Source organism: Hypomesus transpacificus, chromosome 13 (genome assembly GCF_021917145.1).
Source record: "Hypomesus transpacificus isolate Combined female chromosome 13, fHypTra1, whole genome shotgun sequence".
In the NCBI taxonomy this organism is placed as follows: Eukaryota; Metazoa; Chordata; class Actinopteri; order Osmeriformes; family Osmeridae; genus Hypomesus; species Hypomesus transpacificus.
In genome coordinates, this window is record NC_061072.1 from 3,715,598 (window position 1) to 3,742,132 (window position 26,535).

The window sequence follows — 26,535 nt, forward strand, 5'->3', positions numbered from 1 at the left end:
TTGATAATGTCATGCTAGACCACCTGACCCCCCAACCCCCTCCCACCCCAACCCCCTCTGATTCACTTTAGCACAACAAAATGATTCACCATGGAAAGATGCCTCTTCCTTATTTTCTACAACAGCAATGCAAAAGCTTTTCAGGAAATGCTGCCTCTGTCTTTATCCTTCCTTGTCTTTTAGGCTGGTACCGAGGCCACAGATTGAGAAGAAAGTCCAAGAAAGTGAGTTGGTACCTGCAGAACATTGGCTGAATGTTATATGTTATTTTCCAAAACGCATTTGGACCTAATGTATATCCATAGTTATGACGTAAGCATGACCTATCGGAACACGGAAGTGGAATGTTGAGATGTACGACGTGCATGTTCTGCTAATTGGTGCTCAAGTGATGAAGTTCATATATGTTGTCAGATCATCAACAACAGTGCTAGCGAGATTTCTTTGCATGTTCTTGCTAACAGGTTCCCATTCATCCCATTAATCTTGTGTTGGGTTTGGGTTCCTGTTCCTATACCCCGCCAGTTCCCAGCTGATAGACACAATCTCACCAGGACTGTCAGCTTGTTTAATTCTACGTGTTCGGTCTCTCCCCTGCAGGGCATCTTTCCTGCCTGCTTCATTCACCTAAAGGAGGCCACAGTTGAGGGCAATGGGTCAGTACATCTGTTCCAATAAATAAGTCTTGACTTTATGGATTCTAAAGGTTTTTATATGGTCATTTATGACACATTGAGTTTTCTCGTGAATTGATTTGCTGTATTCGAAAAGCCTGCGTGGCAGATTGCGTATGCAGTTTGTAACTAATTGGAATTTAAAATGGAAGCAACCAGTATTCAGCTTTTATCAACCAGCCAGTGGTGTTTTTGTTGGAATGTGTATGTGTTGACGTGTGTGTGACCGGTCCCTGGCAGGCAAAAGGAGACTGTCATCCCCACTGAGCTGCCCCTGGTCCAGGAGGTCACCACCACCCTGCGAGAGTGGGCCTCCATATGGAGGGACCTCTACGTTGTGAGTCCACACACACACCTGCACACACCTACACTCACTCACACACCTGCACTCGTACACACACTATTGAATACACACTATGCAACTCACATAAATATCTAAATTATACTAGTTGACACACACACACATGCTCGTTAACCCAGTTGGTCAATAGTTGGCTAACAGTTGTGGCTAGTGTCACTGTTCCAAAGCATGTGAATATGGTTTTCATTATTCGGTGTGCTGAGCTCCATTTGAGGAAGACTGAATATGTGACAATGGGGAATAGTAAATACAGTGATTGTGAGTAAATAGAAAGTACAGAGAAAATGTTTCGTCATATGACTTTGATCTCGATCATCTGTGTGCGTGCCCTGGTTCCGCAGGGGGACAGGAGAGAGATGTTCAACTCGGTCCGGGACATGATCTACGACCTCATCGAGTGGCGATCGCAAATCCTGTCGGGCACCCTCCCTCAGGATGAGCTTACCGAGCTGAAGCAGAGAGTCACCTCCAAGATTGACTATGGAAACAAGTGAGGGACAAACTCCCCGTCCTCCTCCAGATGGCTAGGCTTAGAGAGCGAGACTTGGCTCAGCCAATAAACACGCTGAAGTACATTTACATTTAGTCATTTAGCAGACACTCGTATCCAGAGGGCTTTCCCCCCAAGGCAAGTAGGGTCAAGTGGAATCGAGCCGACAACCTTATGATTAATAGCCCGATTCCCTAACCGCTCAGCCATCTGACCCCCTAGATAGATAGAAGTAGATAATAGCATAGTATAGTAATATTATAGAGCTTGCTCAGCCTTCCCTGTGCACCACCAAAGGAGCCCATGCTGGGTTTGGGGCAGCCCAGGAAAAGAGAGGTGCCCCCCCCCCCCATTATGGCAGGGAGCACAGGGTGATGAAGGTGTCATAGCGGGCCGCTAGGAGGATCACACCTTGCTGTCATTTCCTCCTCTGAAAAAAAATGTGGAGTGTGAGAGGGAGAGAGGATCAGCAAGGGCTGTAGTGAGAATGGAGAAGAGAGAGAGAAGCCCTAGGGCTCTAGGGAGAGAGAGACAAAGAGAGAGCAGGATGTTGGAAGAAAGAGAGAGACTCAGCTAGAGCTCTAGGGAGAGCTCAGATGGTGTTCTAGTAAAGACAGGTTCTCAGCTGCCGCCAGAGTTAGTTACGGCACTTGTATTTCCGTGACATCAGCCATAGTATATGTCCACTCCGTAGTGGAAATATACAGATACTGGATATACGTATGACCATTTTCACAGACCAGATACATTCAACACACAGGCAGTTTGTCAGTCTGTCCTTTGAAGAAGTGGAAATGTGTCTGTCAGCGTGAGTGTATAAGATTGACAAACAACATTAGTTTGTGGTGCGATAAAGATGAACAAGCAAGTTTAAACGCTTCCATAAAGCGTTCAGTTAAATAACATCAAATTAACATTTAATCACTCAGATTGTAGGGTAAAAAAGTTAACGACAAAGTAACACCTAATGTCTGTCTGTCTCCACAGAAACATTATAGTAGGTCTAGTTGCAGAATGTCAGCTACTACACGTCTCTCTACCTCGCTCTCTTATTGCCACCATCCTTCTCTCTCTCTGCCTCCCTCATTATCTCTATCAAAGGTGGATCATCTGAGCACATGCACCATCAGAATGATTGCATGGACTTTCTTCTGTGTACCAGGTACCTGGACCTGGACCTGGTGGTGCGAGACAAGGACGGCAACATCCTGGACCCTGAGCTGACAAGCACTATCAGCCTTTTCAGGGCCCACGAAGCAGCCTCGAGGCAGATAGAGGAGAGGATCCAGGAGGAGAAGGTAGCCAGACACCACAGCTGGCCACAGATGGTAGAGGGATGGGGGGTGGGGGGTGAGTAAGGGAAGGATAGAGAGAAGGTAGAGGGGGAGAGAGGGGGAGAGGGGGTTGGGTGAGTAAGGCAGGAAGAGAGAAAGGTAGAGGCAGAGAAAGCAAGGGTGAGCAAGAGATGGAGGTAGAAAGAGAGAGGGAAAGAGTGGTAGGAAGGGTGGGTGAGAGGGAGGGGAAAAGAGATGGAGAAAGAGGGAGAGTAGAGAGAGTCTGAGTGTGTTCATACCAGGAAGTGTAAGATCCAGGCAACTATCATGCATCACATTGGCGCAATGATGTGCATTTAGCAGGGTGAGGGCTCTCTGACAGCTGAGACAGAGAGAGGGAGCTGAGCACCGGCCTCATCTGCCTGTAGACACACACACATACACACACTTGAACTCTCAGAGGAAAAAGGGCTTACCTGGGCAACCGAGAAAAGGAATAACATTCAAGTGCCTCCATCGTAACCACCCCTCAGGTCCCTGACCCAGCATCCTGAATTTCATCTGTGCAGGTAGCAGGGTTCTGGAACTCAGCTCCCCGTTCCGCTACACACTCTCATTACGTGACCTTTTCATCTTCCCCGCTTTGCATATGGACGGGCAATTTGAAATTCTCTCAGGTCACCCGCTAGGAATGTTAATTTGGGTTTTTGGCTGGCAGTTACCCAGGACCAACACATACGCTCTCACACACATAAATACACACGCGCACAGTTTATAGACTGTTCAGAAGATCAGACCAATAAAAAAAACACATCTCGCAACGATTGTGTGTGACGCTAAGGAAGATCTCCTGTCTGGTCCTTTTGTGTAAAGGCGCGTCATTTTGTATGTTAACACGCTTAATACATTTAATATACCCCCACCTCACGCCACCACTATCACCCTTTCAGTCCAACAGATTGATTTATAAACACATCAAACTGTCAAAGACCCCACCCTTACCCCTCATCCTGACGGACGATAAATAACCCCCGTGATCGTCACTTTGTCCTCTGCATCACGGAGGGCGTTTCTATTTGCCTACTCGGTCCCCTCCCCCCTCGATGGTGTCCCCAGGGCCGGCCACCTCCTACGCAACCTTCCCCGGGCCGGGGCTGTGACAGGTGGCCTACTGAAGAGTGCTTGCCCCCTAAATTGAAGGCAGCGTCTTTCTCACTCTCTTGCTCTCTCTCTCTTGCGCTCTCTCCCTCTCCCCCGCAGTCCCAGAAGCAGAATATCGACCTGAGTCGCCAAGCCAAGTTTGCCTCCACGCCCTCTTTTGCCCTCTTTGTGACTCTGAAGAACGTGGTGTGCAAGATAGGGGAGGACGCCGAGGTGCTCATGTCTCTCTACGACCCTGTGGAGTCCAAGTTCATCAGGTGCGTGTTCAACAGGAACCACATGAACACAGCGCCACTGGTCTGATGACAGCGAGTCTAGCTCTCTGACCAGGGCGTCTGGCTTTGTTCCAGGATTTCTACAAGAGACAAACACTAGTGAGGTGAATTGTTTCCAAACAGAGTGTGTGTAGTGTTGGGTCAGTGTATAGTATTGAACGTGTAATTGCAATGTCGTGATTTCAGTTAACCTTTTCTCCCCCTTAGTGAAAATTATCTGGTGCGATGGTCAAGTTCAGGGCTGGTAAAAGACATAGACCAACTTCACAACCTTCGATCAGTATTCACGGTGAGTGTGTGTGCGTGTGGGTGACCTCAAGCTTGAATACTTGTGGGTGTGCTGGCTGTGTACCGGTTAACCATACATGTCGGTAGAGTTGAGGTTGAGGCGATGTTTATCCAGCTTGTTTAAGAAAAGAAAAGAAAGGAAAGGCTTGCTGTATTTACCGAGGAGAGCTATGGAAGGGGTCACCTCACTAATGGCCATACAAGGGCACAGGAGCGTCACTGGGCCCCCCTAGGGAGGGCTGGGGGTGGGTGCACATGGGTTTAGAGCAGGAAATGAGGACACAATCAAAGTTGTGTCAAGGCAATTTGCGCCGAACAGTGCCTCCTTAACAGTCCCTGAAAAGGTTCGATCAATTCATCAATGCTTGCATGGACGTGGCAAATGTCATTGCCTAATAAGTCCCCACACAGTCAACTCCAATGTAAACATTCTGAGATGCCCACGTTCTCAGCAGGGGCAGTCCATGACAACCCATTGTCTCTCTCTTGTTGCCTTGTCTCGTCTCCCCCAGGACCTGGGAAGCGAGGATCTGAAGAGAGAGAAGATCAGCTTTGTGTGTCAGATTGTCAGGGTGGGCCGCATGGAGCTGCGTGACAACAACACCAAGAAGCTGACGTCGGGGTTGAGAAGACCCTTCGGAGTGGCAGGTAACCTTGCCTGAGTTGTCCAGAAACACTAGTCCCAGTCCTGTAGGTCCAGGTACGCACACTAGCCCGGTGGGCCATCGGGGCGCCCTGCCCCTCTGTGTGAGAGGTCTATCAAGCCCGCCGAAACGAGCGAACGAAGACATCTGTCAGAAATGTCGAGATTTTTTGGGTGAGGCTAATAAGTAGGGTCTGGATCCTCTCTGTGGACAAGCTGCTCTGTAGGAAACTAATTTAATTGGCATTGTGCTGTCGCTTCTCCTCTCAGATAAGAGAGATACAACAAGGAGGAGTGAGAGGAACTGAGGGATGGAGGTAGAGAGAGGTAGAGAGGGGATGGAGGGAGGGAGGTAGATCGAGAGGGAGTGAGGTGGAAGGAGGGAGGTAGAGAGAGGTAGAGAGGGGATGGAGGGAGGGAGGTAGATCGAGAGGGAGTGAGGTGGAGGGAGGGAGGTAGAGAGATGTAGAGAGGGGATGGAAGGAGGTAGATAGAGAGGGAGTGAGGTTGAGGGGGAAAGGTAGAGAAAGGGAGGTAGGTTAGAGTGTGGTAAGTGGACAGAGAAACGGAGGGAGGGTGAAAGAGAGGGAAGTAGTGAGAGAAAGAGGGAAGATGAAAGAGAAGGAGGTAGTGAGAGAGGCAGGTAGGGTAAGAGCAGGATGGAGAGAAAGAAGGAGGGAGTTAGGGAGAGAGAAGAAGGATGGGAGAGAAAGAGGGGAGGGAGTGTGGGAGATGTGAATGTCAGTTTTTGACATCAAATGCGTTTTTTGAAGTCAGGCGGGGAAATGCTTTCTGCAGTGTTTCTCCCCGCTACAAAGCTGCCTATGTGGGTCAGGCCTGGGGAATCAAAGGCTGCCTGGTGTCACTTGAAATGTGGGGGGGGCGCTGGGGAATTTCATCACAGGCCCAGGAGTCCTCTGGAGGCTGGCTGATGAAAGTGATGTGGTGGGCGGGGGGACATGGCTAACCACACAGGCCTGATAGTTGAAGTTGGGTCTTCTTTACCATTCTTCTTCTTAGAGGTCTGACCATGTTGTGACACTTTCCCCCTCCAAATCGAATGTCATTTTATTCATATAGCCCTTTTTACAAGCAATGTCACAGAGGGCTTCACATACGCCCATAGAACTGTGACTAAACCACCCTAAACTCCCTCCTCTTCCCCAAACCCACCTTCTTGGTTTCCCCCTTCTTCCAGTAATGGACGTCACTGACATCATCAATGGCAAGACGGACGACGAGGACAAGCAGCATTTCATCCCATTCCAGCCGTGAGTATGACCATCACGGTCCTCACACACCACGGACCTCACACACTCTGGTCCTCATTCAAACTCACACACTCCGGTCTTCATTCGCACTTACATAACATTCAATGGAACAGGGCTAAGGAATGTCAACATAGGGATGCACCAAAATTTCGGACGAAAAATCTATATAAACCGAAAATATATGCCGCCCAAAAGTGCTCAGGTTTCACTTGTTCGATCCAACCATGATCACGGGACCGAATTAAAAAGTTTCAGGTTGGATATTCAAAATATATTCCCTGTTAGATATCTTAGGTCCGCCAAGAGCAGTTAGGGACTGTCAATAAGTTACAAGTTGTTTTATTGAAGTGACATTAGCCCCTTATCCATAACTCCTGAAAAGAAATTCATACTAACTTAAACTATTTTCAGCTATCTGTGAATTATCCTTATATAATGCACACCCATTAGGTTGTCCAGTGTAAGGGTTTAAGGGTTTTTTCGGTTTTGGTTTCGAACCAGAATTTAAATTTTGGTGCATCCCTAGTCAACAAAGGTCACTATCAACAGATGCTTCTCCTCTGCCTTGTGCTTAAACAGTGTGTGTGTGTGGCAAGGGGATAAGGGGGAGTGCTTGATGCACGCCAAGACGCGGCACAGTTTTTTTCACAAAAGTGTGGTATCCTTGACACTTGATTAGCGTGAGTTTTAGACGGTAGAGCTCCCTCTATTCCCTGCTGACTTCATTAAGGCAATCTCATTAACTGTTCCTGTCTTTGGAGGAACCAGCAGAGCCAGTGTAACCTTTCTCCTTAACACGATTTCCTGTCTTAATTGTAAATGTTAGCGGATACAGGCAGTTTAGCTGGCATATCAACTCCGGCTAACATTTTATTGGTGTGCATAAATCATGGACATAATTACAACCCCCTCCAGTAGGACAACACGATTACAAGTGGTTCAGCACAAATAGCAGCGTCTTTTCAACCAAGCCGGTGTAGCCGGAGTGTTGGCGGCCGGTCCTCTTGACTCCATCTGCTCTCGAGACAAGGACCGAGGAACAGGAAACTATCACTGCACTCTGGAAAGGACACAGTTCTCAAACAACGTCTTTGGAAATGAGCCAAATAAATCAACCGGGTGTCAGACCATAATGCAGTTTGTTGTTGTTTTCACAGTGGCTCTACCCCAGTAAGACCGGGATTATGATCACCTTCACTCACCCCATCATAAAGAGTAAAAAGCCAGGAAAACTGGTCTTCTCGTTTCACTGCGACTGCCTTGTAATGGAACGAGGACTTTTGTTTGTTTCATTACTTCCTGCTAAATGTTATGAATATTCCAACAATGGGCATTCTATCCCCCCGGCGTATTTCCCTGAAATAATGTCAAAACATGTTCAGAATGCAAACCCCCCACCCCAGGGTGTTCTGACACACAGGGCAAGCGGGGGTATTGCTGAGAGACAAACGTGACGTTGTGTAACGTTGTTATGGAGGGGTAATCCCTCTGTTGTTGACGTTGGTTGTGTTTCATGTGCATTTGTAGCAGCGCTGGTTGAAGAGGGGGTAGTCCCTGAAGGGGCCTGTCAATGCTAGCAACTCTGTTCCTTTCCTTGTCCCGACTCTTCTCCTCCTCTGCGTTCCCTCGCTCTCCCTCTCTCCCTCGCTCTATCCCTCTCTCTCCCTCGTTCTGTCCGTCTTTTACCGCTGCTCGACAAGTGCAGACGCGTGCCACGACCTGCACATACACAAAGCCTCTCTGACTGTGTGTGTGTGTGTGTGTGTGTGTGTGTGGGAGGAGGAGGGGGGGGGGGGTACTCCCACCATCACATGCCCCCCTGGTCACAGCTGCTTCCTGCTGCTATTCAGCCACGGCTTCACTCAGTCTGGCTCTCCCTACTCACTAGATCTCTACGCTGTCACACAGGGCACACCAGTGTTTGTAGTAGGTTCAGATGCTTAGTGGCTGGGCATGTTGGGTCTCTGTGTGACTGGACGGATGCTCAAAGCTTCACTCCCTTCAGTCAAACAGAGTTCGGAGCGGTTTGAAAGGAACCTCGCTTCCCACTTTTGCTGGGCTTCAAGGGGGGCAGACATGGGTGCCTTCTTCTAAACTGATGATTTCTCTGTGTTTCTGTCATTTACCCATCTTGCCCAACTGTTGGCTAACAAATGGCTTTTGTCTCTGTCACGGTACTTTGCATCACTGTTTGGTGTTTTTTTCCTCTTTCCCATCCTCTTTCCCCCATCCCTTCTTTCACGCCCGTCACCCCCTGTCCCGTGTCTCTGCCCTCTCCTCCTGTTCCTTCCCTTCTTCTCTTCCCTGTCTCGTCTCTCTGCCCTCTCCTCCTGCTCTTTCCTCTCTTCCCTGTGGTGTTTGCCTGTTGTGTGCATACTCCAGGCTAGCGTTGGATGACGCCATCCGCCACAAGCAGCTGAACATCTCCCGTTTTTCACCCAGGGTGGCGGGGGAGAACGACTTCCTCCAGACAGTCATCAACAAAGTCATCGCCGCCAAAGAGGTCAATCACAAGGGCCAAGGTACTGTGACCTGGAGTAAACAAGGTTTCTCAATAGCATTGTGCATTTTACTGAGATGTGTTATTTCTCCTATTTAATGGGCACAGTCACACATAACAGTACCATAACACATATGTTAATAACACGTAAGGAACAGAATGTCTCCAAATGACACAACTATAGTACAGTAAATACTATATATACAGCATATGTTATAGAACTATATAAGGATATTCTATTATGCATATAATATACAATCCTAAAAGTATTTTAGGTCATATTCTACAATTTACTGCACATTTCTGGTACATTTATCATTATTATAAAGACATCATAGTAGTAACATTACAGCCCAATTAAATTGTACTGCTGCAGGGACTGTTGGAATGTTCTGGAAGAAACGGTATATGACCTCTGCTATTCAGTTGACTGTCAGCTGATGTTCACTGCAGACTGTTAGTCTAAAAATCCTGTTTTACACTTCTATTGAGAGCTGTTTAATTATTGAGAGTTGTCTCTTGTATCTAGGTCAATCTGTATTTTTGGTACTGAGGGGGAAAAGTTTGCACAAAATTATGACAGTTCAATGCCTGCCAACGATTTTGACTTATGCCTCTCTATATAGCAATCCTAGGTAGCCACTGGGTTTTATCAGGTGAACCATGTTAGAAGGTCTGATGTTAAGTGTTTCAGTTTCTATTTGAAACCTGTTTCTCATCATCTGGACGTTCCCTGGTGGAACATGAGCTGCCACCCAAGATGAGGTCTGTAGGAACACCATGCCCCTCCGGGCGGTAGCATCATGCTCCACCAGGAGGGTCAGGGTTAGCTGAGGAGGTAGCTGGATGAATGTCAGGTGCACTAAGCCTCTGACTAGGCCGGCAAGGGGGGGCTGGTGAGGCAGTGTGGGGAAGTTCCCGGGAGCAGCATGAAGTGTGAGTAAGGCCTGAATATCAAAAGACTTTTCGAGCTGCGGTGCGAGCAAGGAATCTGTCAGTTCTGACAACACCGAGCATTTGTCGGAAAAGCACTTCCTCTCTATCATGCAGCATGCAGCGAACAGCTTTAATGGGCACCATGTCCTGTGCTGTGGGGGATACATCATAGCCTTCTCTGTGTGTTTATGTGTGTGTGTACTGAATGAGCATGGAGCTGCTATAACAGGTCCAGTTCAGCGCCTGACAGTCCACCAGGCAGTGTTTCTGCTCTCATTAAAGCAGAGCGCAACCAGGAGAACACCATTCCTTTCAGCTGTGTTCCATTTCTAAGAACCCCCCCCCCCAAAAAAAAACAGACCCATTAAATTCCCCTGCAGGTCCAGTTGTTTCAAAATGAGAGCCCTTTGTTGGAAAATTAGTCCGACCTAGAGAGCGACCGCCATCTCCGAGTGTGGGTCTCCTGCCCAATTATTTAACTTACCCAACCTCCAATTAGCGCCCTGTTTGAACTATTTTAAAGTTATACCGGAAGCAGGCCTACTTTTCTTAAAGGTCCCATGACATGAAAACTTCACTTTAGGAGGTTCTTTAACATTAATATGAGTTCCCCTAGCCTGCCTTTGGTCCCCCAGTGGCTCGAAATTTCGATACGTGTAAACCAAGCCCTGGTTATTTGATAAGATAATTTATTTATCAAGTAATGCGCAGAGTCATTGGAATCAAAGAAAGTACAATAGTTTAATGCTTGCCAGCAAAGAGACAAAGTCTGATTGCAAAATTAAGTTTGTCTCGTTCACAAATTGTCATGTAAGACCATTTATTGGTGAAAAGTCCCCCTCCTGCATATCAGTAGGTCAATATGATCGATCCCAGAGGTAGAGTGCGCGTGCACATAGAAACTTACAGAGTTCCCTGACCCTAGGTTTGACCATATAATTCCCTCAACACAGATAAGGTTAACACATGTATTGCACCTCTAGTATGCTAATGGTCAACCTAGGTCAGTTTGTTTACGTAAGCCTAGTGTCATTTATAGGTCATGTCAGGAGGGGGTTCTCTGCTGGTAAGGAATGCTAGCACCAGTATGTTCAGAATATAACGTTACATCCTAAATTTCTCCGACAGTAGTCTTCTCCGCCTCTGAGAAAAAAAGCTCAAACGCTCGATTTTTAAAATCCCCCTATTGTGACGTCCCAACAGGGGGGTACCTCCCCTTTCTCTGCTTTGGTCCGCACAGAGAATTTGGCCCTCCAATGTAGCGGGGTTTCCTTGTGTTACCATAGACAGACTGAATCTATAATAAAGTCTCGGGGCACCACCCTAATTTTGGTTTAGGACATTAAGGGATCCTATGTTTAATATGTAATAATCAGTCTCATCTTTAGGAATGAATTTGTTCTAAGTGTAGAGCCAATTGTAACATTAGTGAACACGCACGTCAAAATATCTTTACAATGAATGTATTCACGTAAGGTAAACAGATCTTATGAACAAGTTAGATTATGGGTTTGATATGAGATATTGGTTTCAATGAACAGAATGAAATGGTTTAACTTAGCGAAATACAAAAATGGTAAGTCAATGATTAGATCCTTACAAATCATAAACAGAGCTCACGCCAATGCCATGTCGGGGAGGAAAGAGCGTTAGCCATAGTTACGTTTGATATGGGGTTGATCAATGAGATTGAGGCCGGTTCGCGCCAAAGGCCCATTTGAAGAATCTAAAGTCAAAGCGCGGCTGCGCTGCATGTGACTGAGTCTGCGGGATCTCAGTCAAGTCGCAATTAGAATTGCGTTTTTGGTTCTTCTGTTGAAACGTCCAGATAGTGTCGCGTTGACTATAAAGTTGAATCTCAGGAGAAGCTTGGCGACGTCCTTTGGAACGCCAATCCTGATGGCGTTCATGCCATGGTGGGAGTCAGAGATTGATGGTCATCTTAGAGCTTTATACAGTTCAGAGTTCGAGGGAGGCCCTGTCTGGGGTCAGACATTGATTGGGGGAAGCTGGGTTCTCAACTTCCCCCTTCTTCCTTCACACCTACCAAAGGTGTTTTCTGGTCTCTGGCTGGTTCATAACATTGTTCAAATATTGTTCTGGACATCTTGATACAGTTACAAAATATAGTTGAATGATAGTTTTGTGTAGATACCAAGAACGACGTGGTTATCTTTCAGGAAGAAGGAGTAGTTACTAGAATCAAGATTTCAGTGAACACAGCATTAAAACAAAGTAACAAACATGACACAAATATCCCTCTCATAATTCTCCACCTTGTACTCTTGTGGTAAAGGTGAAGTCTGAAGAACTCTCCTCAAAAGTTCTGATTAATGTATGTTCTTTGTTCATCCGCCAAAACTGATAGCAAATGGTTGCTGGAGACTTGTTGTCTCAAGCAGGCTCTTTGAAGCTTGCAAGCTAGCAGGACGGCTGATATTGTCCCCCCCCCAATTCTATGGTTCCTTTGCATCAGCGTTCGGTGGGTAATCAGCATACTGAGGGTGTCACGAGGGCTGATTAGGTTTGTCTGATGTGATTGAATCACTCTTCAGGTGTGGCAAGATGTTGGCTCTGTGTGGTCTTGTTGACCTCACTACACCAACGAAAAAATTAGCTACGACCGTGCGAGCGCGACATGGGTTTTTCTCGAGACATCATGGCTTGAGAATGACCGAAGCATGGCAGTTAGCCATGCCTGTTTCTTCCTCATAGCATTTAAAGCTACAGGCAACGAAACGGCACGTCTTGAGGAAAGCTCATTGTGGGACTGTTCGTAGTGGCTGTAATTCTGCACCAAGGCTGAATTTCGGGAAAGATACTTCAGACACAGTATTAGGGGACCACTAAGGCCTATATAAAAGCATCCAAAAACAGCATGTCATGGGATGTTTAAAAGGAAGCTGGCTTTGATGAGGAACTCCATGGGGCTTTGAGGTCTTCTTGCAGGTCACTGTATGTTAGACTGGAGATTTTGAGTGAATTCTGAACTTTGGTAGAAGGAAGCTGGTTTTCAGGAATTATTCCATCTTCTGATGGAGGCGTTCTGCCGTTAGCTGTGTGATGTCACATCTCTGTGGTCTCTGCCAGGTCTGTGGGTGACGCTGAAGCGACTTCCTGGAGACATCCACCAGATCAGGAAGGACTTCCCTCACCTGGTCGACCGTTCCACCGCCGTGGCACGCAAGATGGGCTTCCCTGAGATCATCATGCCAGGTAAGGAGGTCCGCCTCGGGAACGCCCCCGATCAGGGCTCAGGGACCATTTCTGCTGGTGACTCCCCCCCCCCCCCCCCCCCACACACACACACACACCTGTTTCGAATGCACATTTTTCAGAGTCTTCCTTTGATTTTTTTTTCCGCATCTCTTCTAAGGTGATGTGCGCAATGACATCTATGTGACGCTGGTCCAGGGCGAGTTTGACAAGGGCAGCAAGACCACCCCCAAGAATGTGGAGGTCACCATGTCCGTGTATGACGAAGATGGCAAGAAACTGGAGGTAGGAGTTTTGATGATTCTTTAAACATTAGTCGTGTCGTGTGTCACCCCGCCACCCCCCCCCCCCACACACACACACAGACACACAAACAACCCCCCACAAAAAACTACATGCTCAACGCTCCTGTCTTCAAAGTGTGGAAAATCACCTTTTAGTTGGAAAGCCAGTCATTTGCGGCACTAGCTGCAGTCTTGTTAAGTCAGCACTGCACTTAGGCCATCAAACTGACATGGACAGAGTCAGAAAAGATGAGGCAGGCTGTTTGGCACTTCAGCCTGTCATAGCCAAGAGGCTGAACATCCGGTGCCTGTTGTTTGATTGACCAGACCAATGTTAGGACTTTCATTGTCAGGGGAAAAATGAACTCTTTTGGTCCCAGAAGTTGATGGTCTGGGAAGAAGTTGATGGTCTGGGAAGGAAGTTGCTGGACTTGTAAAAAAAACCTTCACCCAGTGAGGTCCATGGCCCATCTTATTTTCTAACAGTGTTGGTTTGAATCAGTGTCTCTCTCTTCATCTCTGTCTCTTTTTCTCTCTTTCTCCATCTATCTTTCATATTACTCTCTCTCTGTCATCCCTACATGTTCTCTCAGTTCAGTACCCCAGCCTAATGGGGATCTTCCCCCCCGTGTGAGGTGCAGATTACCTCATCAGTCTCAGCTGCTTCAATTACGCAGTTAGTTCCAGATTGGAAAAGCAGCACTAGTTAATGAGTCCCAGCCACCCCTCCTCCCCAGGGGCGAGTGGAAATGCCGGAGCGAGTCCCTTGTTTATGAGAAGAGCCGTACAGCAGTCCCTGGTGATGAGCTCTACTGCTGGCTCCCTCTCCAAGCTAAACGGGCCACTTACCACTATGACAGACTTCCTGCTGTAGAGATGAGTAGATAAACCACACTTTAATTTTTTGCCCCCACTCTGAAAAACAAAGCTCCTTGGAGGCTTTGCAAATTCATGCCCCCCCCCCCCCCCCCCCCCCCCCCCCCCCCCCCCCCCCCCCCTGTGTTTCGTATTCAGTGCTGCTGCCTTTAGGCAGTAGTAATGGGAGTCTCTGACGTTGTTCTACACGGATTAACAAACATGAATCAGGCTCACTGGTGTCTCGCCTGCGCTGTCCTTGGCCGGGAGGGAGCACACGTCTTCATAGACACTTCTGCTCCAAGTTGCCAACTCCCCAGGGACATGACAGAATCCGCTCTGGGTGAATGCAGTCTCTGAGCGAGTGGGCATTGGCTGCCAGAGAATTGCATCTGAGATGAGGGCCATGTCGTTTCCTGTGATTATGCTTGAGGAGGCAGGATCGGAGTCTGACTTTCATTAAGAGACACAACCACACACACACATACTCACACAACTACCTGTGACAGTCATACCAACTGTCTAAAGATGCCTTTTATTCTTTTGACAAGGAGCAATCAAACACAAGCACTTACTGGCACCTTTGCCCTCAGACAGAGATGGACATGCAAGACTAGACAAGCTCTGGGGTGTAGCTCAGAACCCCCCCCCCCCCCCCCAGCAGCAGTGACCACCTGCGCCCCAGCTCTGCTCTCCGCGGCAGGTGAAGGCTCAGCCTGTTATCCTCATAATCGCTGCACTTTAACACGCCATTAGCCCCGACTGTGTCATCGGCGTGCGCCGGCCATAACTGTTGGAGGAGAGGAAGATGGAGAGGGAGAGAGGCAGAAAGAGAGGGATGTGGAAAAGAGAGTCAGAGAGAGAGAGAACCAGAGAAAGAGAACCAGAGAAAGAGAGAGGTGAGATGTGTGTGTGTCTCCCTGTCTGAGTGATAATAATACATGCATGCCACATGCGATGAGTGAGTGTTCGCCACAGTCAGCACCGCAGCAGTTGACCCCTCCCTCTTCAGTGTTAAGTTTCTCATGTATGTTTTCCTTTGGAGCCGGCTGTCAGGGGCTGTTTGTTATCTAGCTACACACTGTAGGACGGTGGACAGTCTGCCCTTCATGTGTAACGCCACGGCCACCAGTGTTTTTGAGTGTTACGTTTTTTGGTCCACTGAAGCTTTCCAGGAAGGTTTAAGTGGCAGGCTGTTTGCTGCCTGCTGTGAAAGCGTCCAGTGTTTGGACAGAGCGGTGGCTCTGAGCCGTTACGTCTCAAAACACACTTCACATCCCGCAGCCGTAGATGACACACCACACACACCTCCAACACTCAGCAGAGTGTGGCAGCGTTCATGTAAAGGTTCATGTAAAGGCCTCAGGTGACGCATGGCTCTCTCGTCTCCCCTCCTGTAGAACGTGATCTTCCCTGGCGCTGGGGACGACGGGATCATGGAGTACAAGTCTGTTATCTACTACCAGGTCAAGCAGCCACGCTGGTTTGAAACCATCAAGGTGAGCCTCTCCAGGACCTCCTACCTCTGGTCTGCACACGCTCAAGGAATCTGTTTCCACACCTATTTACCATACATGGAATGAAAGCCAAATCCTTCAAGAGTTCAAGTTAATTATTTATAGGTTTACTGGGCGAAGAAATCATTGAGTTCAGAAACATTCATCGTTGTCCAAGGATGAATATTTCTCGGTAAAGGACATGTTGCAGATTAGAAGTGTAATGAGAAGCAAAACATTTGGATATTTCCAATTCATACGAGTGAAGGTCAGAAGGAGCGCGTCCCATTTCTCATGTCAGGACAGGAATATTTCTCCTGGTTTTGAGGGACCTGTTCCATCATGGTGTATGTATGTGGGTGATCAGGTGTGTGTTACCGAGCTATATGGTTTCATTGATATGCTTCTCACCCCCTCCTGCACAAGGTTGCCATCCCCATAGAAGATGTGAACCGAAGTCACCTGCGATTCACCTTCCGACACCGGTCATCTCAGGACTGTGAGTACTGACTGAATAAATGAGTTAACAAATTTGGTGTTCAAATCACATTTACATTTAGTCATTTAGCAGACGCTCTTATCCAGAGCGACTTATAGTAAGTACAGGTACATTCCCCCCGAGGCAAGTAGGGCGAAGTGCCTTGCCCAAGGACACATCATTTTTTGGGCTCGGCCGGGAATCGAACTGGGGCTGGGGACCTTCAGATTACTAGCCTGATTCCCTAACCGCTCAGCCACCTGACTCCCCAAATCACCTTATTAAATCATTTATACAGCGTCTCCAACAATGGTTGGGACAACAATTTATTTTCCTTTTTGAGTTTCCTATCAACAGCTTTAGATTAGTCATTCAGCATTGGTTAAAGTGCACATTCTAAACATACAAGTTTTATAAGTTCTTTTTCATACATTTTGTTTTCAGCATTTAGACTTACATCACCTTTTATACAAAGTCCTCCCATTTCAGGCTAAAGACTGCACAACACAGTTTTTTCCACAGAAACCAAAATAATGCATGTTCTCACAGTGAACCAGACAAGTTTCATTTCAATAGTTATTTCAATAGTCTCTCACACCGAGTGAGCTCCCGTGTCCTTTAATTAAACTCCTCCACCCAGGCTATGCGGCATCTTGTCTTCTGGTCTTGGGATGTCAGACAAGTCCGCAATAATTCATTTGTTTATGTTGCGGCAGGTGTGAAGGCATCTTGAGGAGTTAAACTTAGTTGTGGTTTTAAGTGTCCCTACCAAAGCTGAGACCAAACCTACGCCCTTGCCTCCAACATCCCTCTCCCTCCACATCGCTCCCTCTCCCTCCACATCGCTCCCTCGACATCGTTCCCTCTCCATCCACATCGCTCCCTCTCCCTCCACATCGTTCCCTCTCCATCCACATCGCTCCCTCTCCCTCCACATCGCTCCCTCTCCCTCCACATCGCTCCCTCTCCATCCACATCGCTCCCTCTCCCTCCACATCGCTTCCTCTCCATCCACATTGCTCCCTCTCCCTCCACATCACTCCCTCTCCCTCCACATCACTCCCTCTCCCTCCACATCGCTCCCTCTCCCTCCACATCACTCCCTCTCCCTCCACATCGCTCCCTCTCCATCCACATCGCTCCCTCTCCCTCCACATCACTCCCTCTCCCTCCACATCACTCCCTCTCCCTCCACATCACTCCCTCTCCATCCACATCACTCCCTCTCCATCCACATCGCTCCCTCTCCCTCCACATCACTCCCTCTCCATCCACATCACTCCCTCTCCCTCCACATCACTCCCTCTCCTTCCACATCGCTCCCTCTCCATCCACATCGCTCCCTCTCCTTCCACATTGCTCCCTCTCCTTCCACATCGCTCCCTCTCCATCCACATCTCTTCCTCGACATCGTTCCCTCTCCATCCACATCGCTCCATCTCCCTCCACATCGCTTCCTCTCCCTCCACATCGCTCCCTCTCCCTCCACATCGCTTCCTCTCCCTCCACATCCCTCCCTCCACATCGCTCCCTCTCCCTCCACATCCCTCCCTCCACATCGCTCCCTCTCCCTCCACATCGCTCCCTCTCCCTCCACATCGCTCCCTCTCCCTCCACATCGCTCCCTCTCCCTCCACATCGCTCCCTCTCCATCCACATCGCTCCCTCTCCCTCCACATCGCTCCCTCTCCCTCCACATCGCTCCCTCTCCCTCCACATCGCTCCCTCTCCATCCACATCGCTCCCTCTCCCTCCACATCGCTCCATCCACATCGCTCCCTCTCCCTCCACATCGCTCCCTCTCACTCCACATCGTTCCCTCTCACTCCACATCGCTCCCTATCCATCCACATCGCTCCCTCTCCCTCCACATCCCTCCCTCCACATCGCTCCCTCTCACTCCACATCGCTCCTTCTCACTCCACATCGCTCCCTATCCATCCACATCGCTCCCACTCGCTCCACATCCCTCCCTCCACATCGCTCCCTCTCCATCCACATCGCTCCCTCTCCCTCCACATCGCTCCCTATCCATCCACATCGCTCCCTCTCCCTCCACATCGCTCCCTCTCCCTCCACATCGCTCCCTCTCCCTCCACATCGCTCCCTCTCCCTCCACATCGCTCCCTCTCCCTCCACATCGCTTCCTCTCCATCCACATCGCTCCCTCTCCCTCCACATCGCTCCCTCTCCCCCCACATCACTCCCTCTCCCTCCACATCGCTTCCTCTCCCTCCACATCGCTTCCTCTCCCTCCACATCGCTCCCTGGGAGCCCTGAACAGGTCCCACTAGGAACAGTGTGCGATGACAGTCACACGTCAACTTATCTGACGGTCGTGGAAAACATCCTGAGGTGAACCCGGGATCCAGGCTGGCCACCCCGGCTACTAGACAGGCGTCATTCATATTTTATTTCTGTCTCCAAATAGAAAGTTCCGTGCTGACTGTGCTCTTAAAACATGCTGGGTTTGCTTTGCAGGGGCGTAGACAGCATTGCCCTGGTTTTCACCAGGGAAATACTTAACCTTCAGATGTATGAGTGGGTTTCAGACAGGTGTCCCTGCCTCTGACTCAGCCTCTCTCCTCTTGCTTCCGCATCATCCTCTCGCTCTTCCCCTGCTTCTCTTTCCCCACCTCCCCCTCTACCCCAGCCTATAGGTCTCTTTCTCCTCCTCCCCCTCTAACCCAGCCTCTCTCTCTCCCTCCCTCCCTTCCTCCCCACCTCCCCCTAGACCCCCAATCTCTCTCTCTCTCTCTCTCTCTCTCTCTCTCTCTCTCTCTCTCTCTCTCTCTCTCTCTCTCTCTCTCTCTCTCTCTCTCTCTCTCCCCACCTCCCCCTCTACCCCAGCCTCTCTCTCACTCCCTTCATTCCTCCCCCCTACCCTACCCTAGCCTCCCTCCCTCCCCCTCAGCTTGCCCTACCTGCGTTTACTGTGCTCCCAGCCACTGCTGAACTTTGCAGCGATGGCAGATGGCGAGACAGTGATGACAGTGAAGACCTGGGCCCTGACAGGCTACTGCAACCCAGCGTCCTGCTCTGGTCCTCAACCAGCAGACAGCTCTACAGCAGCTCACTCTGACTGCTACTGTCAGCTCCCATCACACTCATGCCTGCTTATTACCAGAGAGACTGTCCCAGTCATGCTGGAGATGGTACATGTCCTGTCATGTTAGAGTGTGTATGCGTGTAGGCGGGTGGGAGATTGACATGCGCTGTAGTCTGGGAGAGCAACAACAAACATGAAAACGACAATCTTCCCCAGAGTTCAAAGTTCACACCAGGTCAGTGAGCAGCTGTGTTGGACAGGACAAAATGAATGCATTCCAATTCCCAAGGCTGTTCCTGTCTTCTCCCGTTGCTCTGGGTTGTTGTTTACCTGCCCTGCCCCCATACACACTCACTCACTCACACACACACTTACACACACTCACACACACATTCACACACGACCCCCCCCCTCCATCATTCAGCACCAGAACTGCGGGCAGGAAACCAATGAGAGGATTTATGCAGATCAAACGCGCCACACGCTCCGATGAATCACATCCTGCCGCACCTAAATCCGAGCTTGTTTGATCCGCCGCCGTGATGAATGCATTGACGTCCCGTCACCCCAGCGCATACAAACGTAACTCTCAGGACCTGTTTTACCGCCCCCCGCAGTCTACCCCTGCTGTTTGCGACCAGTAGAAGCAGTTTCTCTGAGGTTTGGATGTATTTCCCATTCAGGGAAATTGGATGTATTTCCCATTCAGTTACAGTAACTGAATGGGAAACCGAAGTTTTCCCAAACTTTCCCAGACCCAATCTTAAAGAGGCCGGCGGATCCTCTATCTCTTGTGGGTCGCCACCACTCGCCATACTCGTCCTTGGTGCTGCTAGGCTAGCTATCTCTGACTCACGGCGGCGCCAATCAGAGCTTCAGAGCTAAAGCGGGGCAACAGATTAGGTGTCCCTAAAGAACACGAGTATCTAACAGTAGTTGCGCATTACATTAATTAATTTGCACCCAAGTTTTATTTATTTTTATACCGTGTATTCTCTGTGTAATTTCATGCACCGAAGCGTGACGCCCGTACCGTTTCGGTTCAATACAAATGCATGTACCGTTCCACCCCTTTTTTACAGCGTGACAAAAATGACGCAATATTGATGTGTGCATGCACAGTAAGGCCGAATCCCAATACTCCCCCTTACCCCTTGCCCTTACCTCTAGCCCTTAGTTTACCCCTAGCCCTTGCCCCTCGAAACTGAGGGGTAAGGGCTACATATCCCTAAGAAATGGGACGCCACTTGGTTACAGGTACGCCATCTAGCACGTATCGATATCTCCAAAGCAAGTAGTGTTATGCACTGATATTAAATGAAATTCGCTGCTAATGGAGTTTACTTAAAACTGTAGACATGCTAGTCAAAGAAATGCAGGACTGTTGTGCAATTCTGCACTGTAGCATTAGCGTACCAAACTAGCGATTTTTTAAAAACGTTTCAATGAGGAAAATGGTTGCAAATATATATGTTCAGGACTGTATAACATAAAACAAGACTGTCATAATTTTTTCATCAATTAATTAAGCCTAAAATATTACATTTATCGGACTCTCTGGATGATCTGGCCGCCATTGTTACCGGTCGCGCAGTATTCACATAGCCCTAGGTTTCAAGTAAGCTCCACTTGGTTTTAAGGGGTGTATACCCCTTAGTCTTAGCCCTACCCCTAGCTCAAAAAGAGTATTGGGACACCACTAGCTCTCACGGGAACGCTCAAAACTAAGGGTAAGGGGTATGGGGGAGTATTGGGATTCGGCCTAAGCCCTGGAAGGGCAATCTGACAGGTAGGATGAAATGTCAGGACACGAGACACAAGCAGCTCTCGCCGAGGTCACGGTGAACTCCCACGGATCCATGCTCTCTCTACCAGGGATTATGGGGCTGTTGTTTGGCTGTTTGTTACTGAGTAGTCGTGGTTTAGCAGGGTGAGGGCTATCTGACAGCTGAGCTTAGCCCAGGCCTTGTCCCTCTGTAGACACACACACACACAACACACATTTTCCCCAGGACTTTTTCTCCATTCTCATACAAGAAAATGCAAATCCACACAGGGTGAACAGGGAACATAGTAATGGCCAGTGATGGCTGCCTCCTCCTCCTGACTCCTCCCCTCCCTCTCTACCTCCCACAGCAAAAGACAAATCAGAGAAAATATTCGCCTTGTCGTTTGTCAAGCTGATGAGGTACGACGGCACGACACTGAGAGACGGCGAGCACGATCTCATCGTGTACAAGGTACTCCCCCTGGGGCCCTGCACCAGCCTCCACACACACACATGCATCAACGCATACACAGGCACACACACAGACACGCACACGAATAAACCCACAGTATGGGCCTTTATCCGTACAAGCACAACTGCACACGGTGCATCCACGGCGTACCTTCTACGGGTGAAGTACGTGTACTTTGGCGAGTTGTAGAAAACGGCACATGAACACTACACCTTACAGTTTGATAGATAACATGACGTGCGTCTAGGCAGGCGTTATTAGTGCTGCGCATAGCTGACATGCCAGCACAGCACAGCACAGCAACCCCTGCAAACACCTGCACGCCTAGACGCATTAGCTCTTTAGGCTACATCAAGGATCGTTGATCCGAAATTGGTTTTGTGCCATTAACGTATTTTTCGGACTATAAGTTGCTCCGGAGTATAAATCGCATCAGTCAAAAAATGAATCATGAAGAGGAAAAAAACATATATAAGGCGCACTGGACTATAAGTGACATTTATTTTGACATTTATTTCACAAAATCCAAGACCCAGAACAGACATTTCATCTGGAAAGGCAAGTTATTCAACTACACAATAGCACACAGAACAACAGGCTGAACAGGTGTCCGGTAGGTTAAAGTAACACAACAGTTATTCAACTACACAAAAGCATAAAGAACATACCTGGAGGCTAAATTAACATAACAAGCTAGTGAGTTCAACAAGCAAGTTACCAGTAAGCTAGTTCACTAAGCTCCCAATCTCATTCCACATCACTGAATCCGTTGAACTTGTCGGTTCCTGTCAGTCAGTATGAATTAACATTTAAAAACATGTTCAATTATATATTCTGGTATATAAGTCGCACCTGATTATAAGTCGCAGGACCAGCCCAAATATGAAAAAAGTGTGACTTATAGTCCGGAAAATACAGTACATATTTCCAATTGCTAAAATGAACAGCCAAACAAGCTGTGGCTGGACTCTCATCCACCATGTTATAATTGTCTTGCATCTTTAATTGTGGCAAACTGCGGGTAACCTTGCCTATATAAGTTTAGTTATTATGTTGTAAGAAGTGGGTCTGCGTTGTGTTCTTTAGTTGTCAGTAGCCTAACACCAGACTGAGGACAACTCACTTTCTTTTCATTTATTCTTTCAACTGGATGTAACTGAAAGCACTTGTACGATTGAAATATTTACAGATTAACATCTTGGTTAAGATATAAACATGTATTTTCAGTAGCATGCCGACCGATTCTATGGCATGTAATAGGTCTTTAGGGACTGTGAGGTTGAGTCCCGGCTGAGGTGGCTTTTGTTAAACTGCATTTCATTGTCTCAGTAATTGAATGACAATAAAGTAATATGATACACAATATTCAAAGGAAATAATCACAGACTAACAACACGAACATGAATGACAAATTGACCCAAAGCCAGTTCATTTTTCGACAACAAGTTGAGAAAACTGGCTCAACGCTTCTAGTGTTGAGGCTGTTCATCGTGGCACAGAACGAGTTTTGAAACAGCAATCCCTTATTGTAGGCTCTCTCCCTCCCTAGCCTAAAGACTAGGTGCAAAGGTGTGTGCAGGTGTTGCTCTGCTACACCTACACATAGTATGCAAAGCACAAATAACACCTGCCTGTACGCATGCCTAGATATCTATCAAACAGTTAGACAGGGCTCATGTGGTGTAGGTGTCGCACGAACACGCTGTACATGCGTCTTCTAAATATGTGTGCACATCGCCAGTGCCTGTGTGTCCATTGTAAGTGTATGTCTTGTGTGCGTTCAGCCCCCTGTGTCAGCCCCATCCCTCCTCCTATATACCCCCTGTGTCAGCCCCATCCCTCCTCCTATATACCCCCTGTGTCAGCCCCATCCCTCCTCCTATATACCCCCTATGTCAGCCCCATCCCTCCTCCTATATACCCCCTATGTCAGCCCCATCCGTCCTCCTATATACCCCCTGTGTTAGCCCCATCCCTCCTCCTAGATACCCCCTGTGTCAGCCCCATCCCTCCTCCTATATACCCCCTATGTCAGCCCCATCCCTCCTCCTATATACCCCCTGTGTTATCCCTGGCTTAACCCCCACGTCGAAATCTAATTACTTTCCAATTAAGGCTCCCATATAACGACTCGTCCCCCGTCACCGCTCCTATTGATGTTAATTAAAAAAGTTGATGTGAGAAAACTCTTCCAATTATCAGTTTAGCTCTCACTGTCTCCATCCTGGTCTGTCTCACTCTCCCTATCCCGGTCTCTCTCACTCTCTCTCCCCTGGTCCTTCTCACTCGCTCTCCCAGGTCTCACTCTCTCCCTGTCTCTCAATCTATCTCCCCGTCTCTCTCACTCTCTCCCTGTCTCTCTCTGTCTGGTGTTATCAGTCAGGGGGGTAGTTAAGGATTAGTAGACTGTCCCTCTATCATGATGAAGGGCAGCATGAATAGTAGCTTCCCAAGGCTAGACACCATGTTGACTCGTCTGTGTGTGTGTCCCGACATCACCAGGCCGAGGCCAAGAAGCTGGAGGACTCGTCCCTGTACCTCAGCCTGCCGGCCACCAAGCTGGAGATGGAGGAGAAGGGCCACCTGGCCACTGGCAAGAACACCCAGGTGCTGGGGAACTGCACCATCAGCAAGGACTCTTTCCAGATCTCCACGCTGGTCTGTTCCACCAAGCTCACCCAGAACGGTAGATATCAACTGAATCGCCTACACATCCCTTCTCTCCTGCTCGCTCTATCCTTTTTTTTCTTTCTGTTTTCTATTTATCACTGTTTCTTTCTCTTTCTCTCCCAATCTCCCATCCCCCTCCTCCCCAACCCTGCCCAAATAGTTATTGTTTTACTCCCCCACTATCGACCCCCCCCCCTCCCCATCCACATGTTGTGAATGTGGAGTGGATTGTTTCTATAAGTGCCGCAAAGATGATTTGAAACAGTCGAGTGAATAGAGAGAAGAACAAGAAAGCCCCCTTGGGGTGTCGGCCATTGTAGTGAATCGATATTGTGTAAGTACAGCACATTATAGTCTGGTCACATACAGAGCTGTATGCAGCACTAGAACTCTCTAGCAAAGGCAAAGCTGTCTTCCCTTACACACACACACACACACACACACACACACACCTACACACACACAACCACACCACCTCAAGACTTATCACAGAAGTTTCTCCTGACTTCTTACCTCTTTACTTTGTTCTGGCCAGGTGCAGAAACCTTTCCGAATGACCAACCACAAAGGCATTTTTTAGTTTTTACTTTCAATCTGCTGTTATGTTATGAAGCGGTTGAAAGCTTCAAGCTTTTTTGTTTCCCTACAGCCTCCCTCCACCCCTGCCCCCTCCACCCTCGCCACCTCCAGCCGTAAATAACCCAGGTGATACTGCAGAGCGCTGAAGGCCTGTGGTGTATTAAATCAGCTCTTCCCATGCGTACTGTCCTCTTATTAGAAAAGGCAGAGGGTTCACATTTCACCCCCGCACCACAGTGTCCATCTGCACCCCATCGATTATGTTCATCCCAAGCAGGCGGACACAAGCACGCTCACTCACACACACGCTCACACACATACACGCTCACTCACATACCCAGTCATTTGCACATGCGTGCGCACACACACTAATCCCTATAGGAGCGGGATGTAAGATATGGCAACAACCTCTCCCTAAGGAAGGAGCTTAGAGCCTGAGGAGGAAGGGAAATGCCAGCTCCCTTCCTAACTCCCAATTGATTTATAGGCCCTTAACTGCCAGTGATTGGGCTAATATGACGGTTTTATAGCCCTACAGAACACAGCAACAATTTAGTCAGGCTTTTAATGTAGACTGTGGGACTCCGATTGTCTCTGTGAAAAAGCAGTTTGCTCGCGTGTTTGTTCTTCCACCTCTGGTCTCAATAAGGGACACATAGAGGTGTTTTCAAAAGGCCCGATAACGAGGTTGCTCAGGATTCCAGATCTGGCGTTGTTAGATATCTCCGCCGGAGGAGGAGGTTTGTATTCTGACAAGGCTATTCTGAATAGGGGTTATTCACACACCTTGGGGTACACACACACACACCTAGCAGCACACACACACACACCTAGCAGTACACAAACACACACACATACACCTAGCATTGTACACACCTAGAGATACACACACCTAATGGTACACACACCTAGGGGTATACACGCATCTAGGAGTACACACACACACCTAATGGTACACACACCCTGAGGGTAAACACACAGTAGCCGGTAGGCCTCTTCCAGGGTGGCTGGTTTATGTGTGGGAGCGTGTTAGTCTTGTACGGTATACCAGTACTGGTACCGTACTGCGCTGCTGGCTTTTTAGGAACGGTACGATACTGGCATGAAGAAAAACTGTACTTTTAATGCGCTGAAACAGGCAGTTGAACCTCAGCGATAAAAGCTGTAGGCTAGTGTGTCTTCAAGAAAAGCGCACCTGCGTGTGATGTCACGCCCGTACCCTGATACATGCGGCCGGTGTTGGGAGAGTTCAGTTCCCCTGTTAGGGTTAGGGTTAACCCTAATTCAGTTCCCCTGTTAGGGTTAGGGTTAACCCTAATTCAGTTCCCCTGTTAGGGTTAGGGTTAACCCTAATTCAGTTCCCCTGTTAGGGTTAGGGTTAACCCTAATTCAGTTCCCCTGCTCCCCCTTCCGCGCCAGTGTGTGAAACCATGACGTATTCTCCTGAACAGGAGAAATACATCTAGGTTGAGATGTATATGATTTGTATCATTGCGTGTGTTAGCTTATAGTGTACCTACTTTCTTTCAGAATTAGGCATATTTCCCTGTTCCTTGTTAGTTGATTTGCAATCACATACAGGCTTTACATATACAATGTGTTCTAGCTTTCGCTGTTTTCAGAGTCTGTATCGCAGCTAATGCAGGGCTCCAAGTTTCGCTCACGCATTTCTACCACTTTACCCGCTCTCACGCAACACCTTGTATTTCTCACATTTCTCACGCTGAGAAGTAGCCTACTGTAATTTACAGTAATGTATCCCAATTAGAACCTAGTTATTCAGGAGCATTCTCTT

General features: G+C 48.3%; 1 protein-coding gene across 1 annotated transcript in view; it reads left to right on the plus strand.

The window, feature by feature from the left end:
• Positions 1-26,535, plus strand: part of dock1 (dedicator of cytokinesis 1) — a 201,741-nt gene that overhangs the window by 36,985 nt on the left and 138,221 nt on the right. The window contains exons 3-18 of the mRNA XM_047032175.1: positions 184-224; positions 601-656; positions 915-1,011; positions 1,377-1,525; positions 2,688-2,823; positions 4,060-4,217; positions 4,443-4,524; positions 5,036-5,171; positions 6,365-6,437; positions 8,880-8,959; positions 12,964-13,089; positions 13,250-13,374; positions 15,629-15,727; positions 16,151-16,223; positions 21,388-21,491; positions 23,994-24,177. Of these exons, the coding sequence (XP_046888131.1) occupies positions 184-224; positions 601-656; positions 915-1,011; positions 1,377-1,525; positions 2,688-2,823; positions 4,060-4,217; positions 4,443-4,524; positions 5,036-5,171; positions 6,365-6,437; positions 8,880-8,959; positions 12,964-13,089; positions 13,250-13,374; positions 15,629-15,727; positions 16,151-16,223; positions 21,388-21,491; positions 23,994-24,177 (1,719 nt within the window). The remainder of the gene's footprint in view (positions 1-183; positions 225-600; positions 657-914; positions 1,012-1,376; positions 1,526-2,687; positions 2,824-4,059; positions 4,218-4,442; positions 4,525-5,035; positions 5,172-6,364; positions 6,438-8,879; positions 8,960-12,963; positions 13,090-13,249; positions 13,375-15,628; positions 15,728-16,150; positions 16,224-21,387; positions 21,492-23,993; positions 24,178-26,535) is intronic.